This window comes from Natrix helvetica (assembly GCF_964273705.1).
Source record: "Natrix helvetica genome assembly, chromosome: 4".
Taxonomy (NCBI): Eukaryota; Metazoa; Chordata; class Lepidosauria; order Squamata; family Natricidae; genus Natrix; species Natrix helvetica.
Window position 1 is genome coordinate 41,620,041 of NC_138550.1, and position 11,450 is coordinate 41,631,490.

An 11,450-nucleotide genomic window follows, 5' to 3' on the forward strand; every position below is an offset into this window, starting at 1 on the left:
AGACTTAACTGATTTATAGTAATCAGGTGTTCTCTACTCATGAGTGCCGCATTGTCTTTTCTGTTTCATTCCATTAGGAGTTATGCCATTTTCTTATCACCAGTTAGTTACTATTGAACTTATTCAAGAAGTTTCTTTTCTTTCTTTTGCTACTGACATGGCAAAAATGCTGCTTTGATGTCTTTAGCTTGCCTATTTCCCCTTTATGCTTAAGCTTTTATAACTTTTCTGCAGATAGCTATTTGATGATACACCTCTTCAATGAAGTAAAATACTCAGATTTCATTTGAGTGTGAATTAGAAATGGTTTCTGAAATTCAAAAGTCACCCTCTGAAATAAGATTCTCTTCCTCACTTTCTGATTATTAATCTGAGACAGTAATACTTCCAACTAACACATAGTCCTCGTCCTTTTATTTGTCCTATCTGAATACCAACCACATTTAATTCTACAATTATTAAACTAAAGCCCTATACTGTATGCAGGATGTGGCTTAAAATCTAAAACAATTTTGCCTAGAATTTTTCTTATGGTCACTAATTACACACTATTATATTAGAATATTAGCGAAAAATTACAAGCTAGTTAGCCTTTTGTATTAAACTGTGTGTGAACTTTTCAATGCTTCCTGCTTGTTCAGCTTTACTTCGCATATTCTCCAAAAAGGAGCTATAAATGCTTGCATTGGGATTCCCATTAGTAAGGTAACTAATATTCAAAATAAATATTTAATTAAAGTAGGGAAGATTGTGAAAGTGGTATTTTGTAAGCATTCATTCCAAAGCCACCTGCAAGTACTGTACAACATCTCTTTCACTGGCAATTCCTAATGGTACAAAATAGATAAGATAGTATGGTACTACCACTATATTCACTAACGTCACCTTGTTGTGAGATTGGCAGCAAGCAAATTAGTAAACAAATGCTTGCTTTCAAACTGCTGCATTTATGTAGTACATTTATCATATATAACTCTTAACACGTGTGGTGTATTTCTTGTAATAAAAAGCTGCAGTTGTTTCACTTGAGATGAAGCACATCTTCCTTCCTTTCATTTAGTCGCACATGTGACTCAGTATGGCTATGTTGAAGAGAAACCTAGCTATCGCAGAAAGCAAAATGAGCAACAAGCACAGCATTTGTCTCTTCAGGGTTATGTCCTGTTTTTATTTGAACATTGAAGGACTAATAGTGGGAAGATCCTATCTTTACAAATTAGCTAAAGGTCAATTAAATTACAGCACCTTTCTCTATCCCATCAAAAGAATTCCAGAACACTTTGAAGCTTAATTAGCTTTGAATAGTTAGATCTTGTAGTCTCATTTATTCTGAAACACAGTGTGGCCAAAGGATGGTCTTTGGAGAGAATGTCTGTTGCGTTTGATTGTTTTTTGGTAGACAAATTGTAGAACAATTTCCTGATAATAGGATTTTTAAGCTCATCATAGCTCAGCAGGAGATCATGTGCTTAGCATACAGCAGGTTCTAAGTTCATCCCTCATATGTTCAACTTAAAAGGTCTAGCAGTGGAAGTGATGAGGAATGGCTTTTCCTGCTAAGGGGAAATTCTATAAGTACACAATAAGCAGGGGTGAAATTCAGCAGGTAGTGGAAATTTTGAGTAGTTCGAAGAATACCACCTCTGGCTGGCCCCAGAGTGGGGCGGGAATGGAGCTTTTGCAATATCCTTCCCCCAGGAGTGGAGTAGGAATGGAGATTTTGCAGTATCCTTCTCTTGCCACGCTTAACAAGCCACGCCCACAGAACCTGTCGTAAATATTTTTGAATTTCAGCACTGACGATAAGGCAAGATTAGAACAAACAAAAATAATGACATGGTATTAAGTAATTTCAAATAGCTGCAGGACTTCTAACTTAGAAACCAAGAACTCTTGGCAATGCATATTTTTCTAAAGAAGTTCATTAAGTAATGTACCTTTAAAAATATTAATTAACCTGCATGTATTTATTTCCAGGTGCACCCCCTTCAACAGTTAGTCAGAATGCTCCTGTGACTCTTTCTGGAAATCTTCCTTCCAGCAGTCCTTATACAATTCCTCCAGAACCCACCCTGTCTCAAAATCCTCTTTCTATTATGATGTCCCGGATGTCCAAGTTTGCTATGCCCAGTTCAACACCGCTCTATCATGATGCTATCAAGACTGTAGCCTCATCAGATGATGACTCTCCTCCAGCACGGTCCCCAAATTTACCATCAATTAACAATCTTTCAGGTAAATAGAAAGAATCCTGCAAATGCTGTTAATCACATACAGTTCTACCATTCTATCTGGAGATAATGTAAATAAAAATAGCGTGGGAAAATAGGATTTTCTGAATTTTGCTCACTGAAATTATTCCAATAAATAGGGTGGTTTGAGAGCAAAGAATTGACTATGATTAGCTAGACATGAGTTCACAGTGAGCATAGTAAAAGGCACATGCTTAGGGTATTTTAATAATACTTTTCATAGGACACACACTATAAGCATATATGCAGGGGCTTCTCCCTTACTGACCCTTCCTTTTGCTTTCTTACCTTTCTACCATCAGTAGTTCTCTGAATATATTTCTTTATATTTAGAATGGAGCACTGTGACTGACAGATTTCTTTAAATTATACAGTGGTGGTTAAAGGTTTATAAACCTTTTGAATTTTCAGTATTGCATACATACATAGATCCACACAAGTCATCAAACTAGTTAAAGAAAACCCAGTTAAACAGGTCAAAAACATTTTCCTTGTTCATTTGTTCACTGACAAAAATATAAGTGATATATTTGTGTATGGCAAAAGTATCTCAATCTATTTTTTCAGTAACGTGTGTCCATTGTGGACAGCAATACTTGGAACTAAATATTTCCAATAACTGTCTTGCATAGCCCATTTTAGCCCATTCCTCCATACAAAACAATTCTGGGATGTTGGTGGACTTCCTTACATGAAATGCCCACTTACAAACCTTTCACAATATTTCTATGGGATGAAAACTGAATTTTGATTTGATCATTCTCAAATGATTTTCTTTTGCTTTAATCATTATTTGTTAGGATGACTTGTGTGTTTGAGTTGTCTTGCTGCATAGCCAACTTTTTTTTGAGCTTCACTTAATGGACAGTTACTCTGATATTTTCCTGTAGAATTTGCTAGTATAATTTCAAATTTCTGTAGAATTTGCTGGTACAATTTCTTGTCAATGATAGCAAGCCATCCCTGCACAAAGACGGCAAAGTAGGCCTGAATTACCATATTTTTCAGTGTATAAGACACACTTTCCCTCCCCCCTAAAAGAGGGTGAAAATTTGGGTGCGTTTTATACACCGAATGTAGCGCCCCCCCCCTTTCGCCTCTGCCTCCCAGAGATTTGCCTCCTTGCAGCAAGCAGCAAACAGCCTGTTTCAGCTTCAGCACAGCCTGATTAGCACAAGCAGCTGATTGTTGGTTGGATCAGCCTTCGGACCATCAGCTGTTTCAGGCTGCAGGGATTGCTATTGCCACCTTCGCGTGCCTCATTTTTGCGGTCCACATCTCATTTTTGGCCTTTGTGTGCCCCGTTGTCAGCCTCCATGTGCCCCATTTTCCACCAATTCTGATCCCCGCCACCCGGGGATGAAAAAAGGGGCACGTGTATTGCATATTTCCTTAGATTTGAGGTAAAAAGGGGTTGATGTGAGTGTGTGAAGGTTGAATGTGTGAAGGTTCTTTGATTTATGAAAAATTATTATTATTTCTGCAAATAGTAATACTGAGATGCATCCTGCTTTTTGTGTGTCAGTTTTAGCTAGAATTTGTGTAGGCAGATTTGCTTGGAAGAAGAAAAAGAATTCAGATTTATTCTGTTTAAGTTCCTTTATGTGGTTTGCATTTTCTTCTATAGGCTTGAATCTTTTATCCTTACTTTTGTTTACTTTTCACTATATACAGTGTAGTGCTGGTCTCTGTATTGCCTATCTTGCATTCATTAGCACTTTTAGTCCCCCTCATTCATACCCATTTAAAAAAACAATAATTTTCTTTTTCTTTTTCTATTTGTAGCATATGTCTTGTTTGGTTCTGAATGAGTTGTTTTCATTGCCTGAGTGCGTTTGAGACTGCATCCTTGCTGTTTGAAGTCTGAAAAATATGTTACTAGAAATTAAGTTGCAGCATGCAAACACATTTTCCTTAATAGCTGTGCTTATGAATCTAGAAAAACAAGTGATTCTTGAGAGTGAGATCGTTAAACTGTTGTATGATTTTATTCTTTAAAACAGTTTTAGAAGGCTTTTATATATAAGTTGAGAGTTTTCCAACATTGTTGCAGCAGTTTTTATAAGCTCTTTGGAGAAATTTGGAATCTGGTGCTGGGGGACTATTAAAATTCTGCCACAAAATATTGCAAACCTGTCTGATCAAACTCTGTAGGGTTGATGTTATCCTATGCTCTTTTCTTATAAAGGTAAGGCAGGAAGAGCGTGCAGAGCATGTAACTGGAATTCTTCCAGACCCTTTATTAGTAGTGTCTATAGGAGGCATCTATATTTTCTCTTAGTAATAAAGTAACACGGTATATTTCTCTGTGCATATTTCTTCTCTTCCATCATGTTGTGTGTGTACATGCACTCTGGAAAACACAGCATTTTTTAGATGTTGTTTATTGCAAATTTGGGTTTTTTAAAATAAATAACTCAATGCAGTAAATGTTCTTAATACTCCTTTCTCCTCCTATTTTCCCCACAACCACCACCACCATGAGGCTGAGAGAAAGTGGCTAGCCCAGGGGTGTCCAAACTTGGGAACCTTAAGACTTATGGACTTCAACTCCCAAAATTCCCCAGCCAATTCTGGGAGTTGAAGTCCACAAATCTTAAAGTTCCCAAGTTTGGACACCTCTGGGCTAGCCCAAAGTCAATTAGCTGGCTTTCATGCCAAAGGTAGGATTAGATCTCAGAGTTTCCTGGTTTCTAGCCTGGTGCCTTAACCACTAGACTAAACTGGCATACTCTCCACTCTGATGACAGAAAAGAAGAGAGAGAAGCTTAGAATGGAAGAATAAATGATTGAAGGTGCTAACTCTCCCATAGTATTGAGTTTGAGGGGATGGTGGTCGATATTTTTCTCCATAGCCCCCTGGTCTATTTTTGTTCTTCAATACTTTCCAGGCTGTGCCTGATACACCAAATTGGGTCCCGCTCCCATTCCATTTAGTTTTCAGAATTACTATACCACTAAGAGTTACACACTCTATTACAATGGACATTTGACAGAAGCCAGTTGCGAAGGTCATAATTGTCATCATGGGAGACAGTGACTGTCCTAAATCTGTACCAATTGACAAGCACCCAAGTCCCAATCATGTGATGCAGGGATGCTGCAGGGACCATAAGCCAAGGACCAGTCATAAATCTACATTTTTATTGCTGTCAACCTTTTGAACAGTCGCTAAATGAGGCAGTTATTAGCAAAAGACTACCTGTATGTAATTTCTTTGCCACATCATACCGGGTTGGAAAGATTAGGCAAGGTAGGGAAAGAATAGAGACTATTGTTTCCAGAATTCTTTTCACTCTTGATTGCTGCCCAATTTCTGGATTTCTCTCTCTCTCTCTACAGTTTCTAACTGACCTGGTCCATTTTTGAACAAGATTTTGTTGTTGGCTTCTTCCAAACAATAATTTTGTCCAATTATATTTGGTTTTCAGAAAGTTATCCTGCTCACAAACAAGTTCCAGGCTCCTTTATCTAATCTCTGCCCAGCATTCTGTAGAGCTAGAAAGAGTAAATTGGAGAGACAGAGAGAACATGGCTTTTTGGAACCTTTCCAGCTACTTTACCAGCAGTGTAGGAGGTGTTATCTACATTCCCTATGTTTCTGGGGTGGATAAAGCCCTTTGTTGAATGTGTTTTTATGTGTTGTTTTACTGGATTTCCCATCTTATTCATTGTATAGTATTTATATCGTGTTCCTGGTAGGTGAGTTAAGTCATAATATTTCAAGCATAGCTAGCAGCCCCACCTTTCCTTTATACACAGGGGATATTATTAAGTGAACACCCACCCCTCCAGAAGATCATGGCTCACCAGCCAAACAAACATAGCAAAGCAGGCAGACAGTTAAAGTCTGGGCTCAGAAGCACTGAGGAAGAAGCTGAGGTGCGTTCTGGAGATAGTGTAATTATCTGTAAAACAGGAAAGGATAAATCTCTGGAATAAGAACATTGTAGGCTCAAGCGTAAGTGGGATGCTGCTTCAGGCTATATGCTTAGGACCAAGCATGCTTATGCAGCATACCTGCAAGTTGTTTGCACAAGAGTGGCTTTCTATGGAACATCCGTACTTTGAGAAATACTGCTCTGGCGGTCTATACCCGTTTTCATCCCATTTTGTTTCCCAAAAGCTGATGCTCCTATGCTTCCCCATTATAGGTTATGGTTGAATTTTGTTTATCAGATCAAATTGGTTCAATTCTTGAACAACAGTGTCAGCTCAAAACCTATAGTCATTAAATTTTACTCATCTCTTGGTTGATCTGGAAACCCCAATGGTTATTAATGCTTAGAAAAGAGGCAATACAACAGCAGATGGCCTGTAACTCTCTGGATTTCTTTATTTATGTTACCTCAGGTAATTTTGCTTCTAAGTGTTATAGCTTCCTGAAACAGTATAGGAGACATATTACCATAGTTTTTCTAAAGCATGATTTAATTATTGTATTGATATTTTCTGAAATGTATTGAGTTTGGGTTTTTCCTGTAAAAATACTGATGACAGATACTGAAAATACTGACTGTGTAAGTTATATATGATCTAGATCCGTGATGGTGAACCTATGACGCATATGCCAGAGAGGGCATGCACACTGTCGCCAGCTGCTCTTTGGGTTTCCGGTGCTCTGGCGCGCGCAAAGGCCAACTGACTGGCAGTCATGCTTATGCCAAAAACCCCAAAACCAGCTGGCCGGCATGCACATGCACTCTGGCCACCCGGTCTTCAGGTTTTTGGCACGTGTGCATGCGTACATTCTGGTTTGGGCACTTGTTGCCAAAAAGGTTTGCCATCCCTGGCTTAGATTATGCCTTACAATCCCTTACACTGCAGCATACTTGCTGTGGCAGAGAAGCCAAAGTTTAAAAAATCCAGTCACTTAGACAGTTGTGAGACAAGCATGATCAGTATGGGTCTACATCTATTTTTTCCTACCTCTGTGTTTTCCTTAGGAGAGAAATGTTTCTGTAATAACATAATATGGAGGAAACAAATGTTGAAAAACTAGGTATATAGAAATATCCTGCATGAAACACTTTAGTATTGTAATGAAGAAAAATGGTTTTGTGTCTATTAAATGGTTTTATGCTTTTACTTATTTTGTTCTAATGTGCTTTTCCCTTTTCTCTAGGAATGGGCATTAATCCCCAGAATCCTCGTGTTTCTGGTCCCAACCAAGCAGGCGGGATGGCAACTCTTAGCCCAATGGGAATGACACAGCCACTAACTCATAGTAATCAATTGCCCTCTCCAAATGCTATGGGAGCCAATATACCTCCTCATGGGGTTCCTGTAGGACCTGGTTTGATGTCACACAATCCAATGATGGGCCACGGTTCCCAAGACCCACCAATGGTACCTCAAGGACGCCTGGGCTTCCCACAGGGATTTCCTCCAGTACAATCTCCTCCCCAGCAGGTGCCATTTCCTCATAATGGTCCTAGTGGAGGACAAGGCAACTTCCCAGCTGGAATGAGCTTCCATGGGGAAGGACCTCTGGGGCGACCCACCAGCATGCCCCAAAGTTCAGCTGATCCAGCACTTTGCAAGTCTGGAGGTCCAGGGGGACCAGACTCTTTCACAGTTCTAGGAAACAATATGCCTTCAGTTTTTTCTGATCCAGAGCTACAAGAAGTGATTCGCCCTGGAGCCACTGGAATACCAGAATTTGACCTCTCCAGGATAATTCCATCTGAGAAGCCAAGTCAGACATTACAGTATTTCCCTCGTGGAGAAGTACCAGGCCGCAAACAGCCACAGAATGTTGGGCCCGGCTATTCTCATATACAGGGAATGATGGCAGAACAGAATCCAAGAATGGGGCTGGCATTACCTGGTATGGGAGTCCCTGGTGGCACACCTGATATTCCTCTTGGCACAGCATCCTCTATGCCAGGCCATAATCCTATGAGACCACCTGCCTTTCTGCAACAAGGAATGATGGGACCTCACCACCGGATGATGTCACCAGCACAAACAGCAATGCCTGGCCAACCCACCCTAATGAGCAACCCAGTAGGCATGATTCCAGGCAAGGATCGAGCTGCTGCTGGGCTCTACAGCCATCCAGGACCTGTAGGTTCACCTGGTATGATGATGTCAATGCAGGGCATGATAGCACCTCAGCAGAACATCATGATTCCTCCCCAGATGAGGCCACGGGGCATGGCTGCTGATTTAGGAATGGGAGGATTTAGCCAAGGCCCTGGCAATCCAGGGAATATAATGTTTTAAAGCTGCTACATAAAGACTGGATGGTTCCAATCCTTGTTGAGATGAAATTCCAGGAGCACAGTTTGATCATGCAATAGGTGAAGAGAGACCAGAGGATGCTTTGGAAAATCTCGAATGTATGGAATTTCCTGAAAACAAATGAATTCATTTTAACAGGTTGTTTTTTTAAAATTTATTTTTTAAAAATTATTTTTGTGTACTTGGGTATCCTGTGATGGCACCTGCTTTGAAAATCTGTAGCTGTATTTTGAGAATTGCCATTTGTCACGAGTTGCACCATTCTCTGTATGTTTACGTCCTTCGGACTGGCTTCTCCCAGGACTCACTTATCTTTGGGGATTATTTTTGTGTACTGTACTATATTGTAAAAGGGATTTTAGCAGAGACTTTAGTCTTGGGGGTGAAAGGCTGTTTACTTTTAGGTGGAAAATCCATCTTCAGAACTTTGGACTATTTTCCTTCAACTCAATCTATAGAAAAACCAAACTACAACCTCAGAGCAGAGTATTAATGAAAAGCACAAAAGGAACTGAAGTTCAGTGAGGGGGGTAAACTTTAAAAAAAAAATAAGTTAAGGACATATTTTTCAGATTATGAGTGCTGTCCAGCACTTTGTCTCTCCCTCCCACCCCTTTACTGTCTCCTCCTTTGGCAGCTGCAATACATTGTATTATTTTGGGGAGCATATCTAGGAGAGCCCCTTCTTGTGCTGAGAGTGTTACCACTTTCAGGAAGAGGCTGGACTTGGACACTGTTACACTTGAAAGTAGTCTTACTGTTTCTTATTTTCTCAGCACCCCTGCCTCCTCCCCGCCCAGTGATATTAACGTGGGAGTGGAACAGACACTAAAAGCTATCCTGACTTTTTTGTGGCTTTTTTTTTTTGTCCCCAGCGTAAAACGTTCTGTGTAACCTCCATTAAATTTGGTACAAAACCACTTGCCAGGGCTGTGGTGTCAGAAAAATAAAATATATTGTTTCTTACAAAAAAAAAATTGAATCAGCTTCATAATATTCTGCCACAATCTATAGCTGCCTTGTATTTTCACTCGCTTACAAATTGTGCCTTGTATAGCTTTTGTACTTCTAGAATAGTTACAAACTGGAATAAGAATTTATCTAAAATACATATTTCCTCTTAAACTATAGACTACCTTACCATGCAAAGCAACAGAAACAATATTGTGCCCTCAAAAGGTTCTTGAACAGCTACCAGGGCATGCAAAAACAATTCCTTGAAGTTTCCAGTGAATTCCTAAGCAAACAGAAGCAATTTCTAAGCTTGCCTAAGTAAACAAACTGACACCAACTTCTGCTTGGTACAAATTAAATACAGTACATGGTCCTTAATACATCTACATGGAAGGAAAATGTATTGGAATTCCTCCTGGGCTCTGGGCCTTAGATGGCAGACTCTAAATTCAGAAGGATCTTGATTTAAATAATGGGCTCTACCTTCTACAGCGGCAATACAGCGATGGGAATTGTTACAATTCTGCACAAGTAGAAAAAAACCCAGATACAAGATAGATGCTACCTGGTTTGATAGTAGTTTCTATCTAATTATTAAATCTTGTGACAATCTTTATTAAATCTGGTATTCTGCTGAAGCATATCAGATTGTTGCATTTACAGATGTATAATGTCATGATCATAAGAAATGACAATTCCATTTTATGCTGCACTGGTTAGATCACACCGGAGTAATATGCTTAGTTTTTGTTACTACAACGCAGGAAGTGTGCTAAGAAACTAGGAGAACTGCAAAGGTAGTTTGAAACCAAAGAGGGACTTGAACTCTAAATGCTACGAAGTCCTATTAAAGGAACTGGGAATGTTTAGTCTAAAAGAGAAAGCTAAGAAGAAGAAGCTTTCCAGTATTTGAAAGACTGTCATAGGGAAGAGATGTGGATTCATTTACCATAGTGCCCAAGGATAGAACAACAATCCTTATAGAAATCCAAACTCACAATAAGGTATAATTTTTTGACATCAGAGTTACTCTGCCTCCTTGAGCTGGAGGCTTTTAAGCAAAAGCTGTGCAATTATTTGTCTGATAATGGTTTGATAATACTGTTCTGGGCAGAAAGATGGATTAGAACAGGGGTGTCAAACTCAATTTCATTGAGGGCCGCATAAGCGTTATGTTTGACCTTGGGAGGAAGGATGGGAGTGGCCAGCTGTACATCACTCGTGTCAGGGGTGCCTGTGATGGCCCGAGAGCTCTGCCAGTAATGGGTTATTTCCAGGGTGGCCCTGTGGGTCAGATCTAAGCACCCCGCGGGCCAGATCCGGCCCCTGGGCCTTCAGTTTGACACACCTGGATTAGAAGACCTTGAAAAACCCTTCCAACTCTGATTCTAATTCATCTAAAAAAGACGAGTCAACTGGTAAACAAAAACCTGAGTTGGCAAACCTCTCAGATTGTGTTCTTTCAAGAAGTTTGGACTCCTCTAACCATTTTAAATAACTGCCTGTCAGTGTTGGTAAGAGTGGCAAGCCACTAAAACATAAATTGAAAGCAATCCCTATTCCTTACTAGCACTGATGATGTTATCTACTTTGGGCAATGAAATGTCAGTTAAGAAAGCAACCAAGGTCAGAGAGCATCAAGGACCCTTCATTTCAACCTTGAGCTACAAACATTCTCCTTTATCAGAAGCTAATGTCCTATAATCAAGTGGACAAAAGAAACTGAAGAGAGGCTGGGTGTTTCAGCAAGAAAATGACCAAAAAGTATGCCTCAAAATTAAGAATGAAATATATACTAAGTTTTTTGAATGGATTTCACAGTTCCCAAACAATACTGGGTATCTCTGAGAAGAGTATTTCGGAGCTGAAAATAGAGTGGGGGAAAAATATCAAAAGCAATAGCGCGTTTCCTAGAACACTACAGCTAACATTTGATAAGAAGTGTTACAAATGCTGAATGAGAAGTCCAAATGTCTGCATTAAAGTAATGCATACTTC

The 11,450-nt window shown here is 39.6% G+C and overlaps 1 protein-coding gene across 9 annotated transcripts in view; it reads left to right on the forward strand.

Moving 5' to 3' along the window:
• Positions 1-9,475, forward strand: part of BCL9 (BCL9 transcription coactivator) — a 121,595-nt gene extending 112,120 nt beyond the window's left edge. For all 9 annotated transcript variants that reach the window (XM_081951271.1, XM_081951274.1, XM_081951277.1 and 6 more), the window contains 2 exons: positions 1,978-2,235; positions 7,378-9,475. In XM_081951271.1, the coding sequence (XP_081807397.1) occupies positions 1,978-2,235; positions 7,378-8,480 (1,361 nt within the window). In that variant the 3' untranslated portion in view covers positions 8,481-9,475. The remainder of the gene's footprint in view (positions 1-1,977; positions 2,236-7,377) is intronic.
• Positions 9,476-11,450: the final 1,975 nt, after the last annotated feature.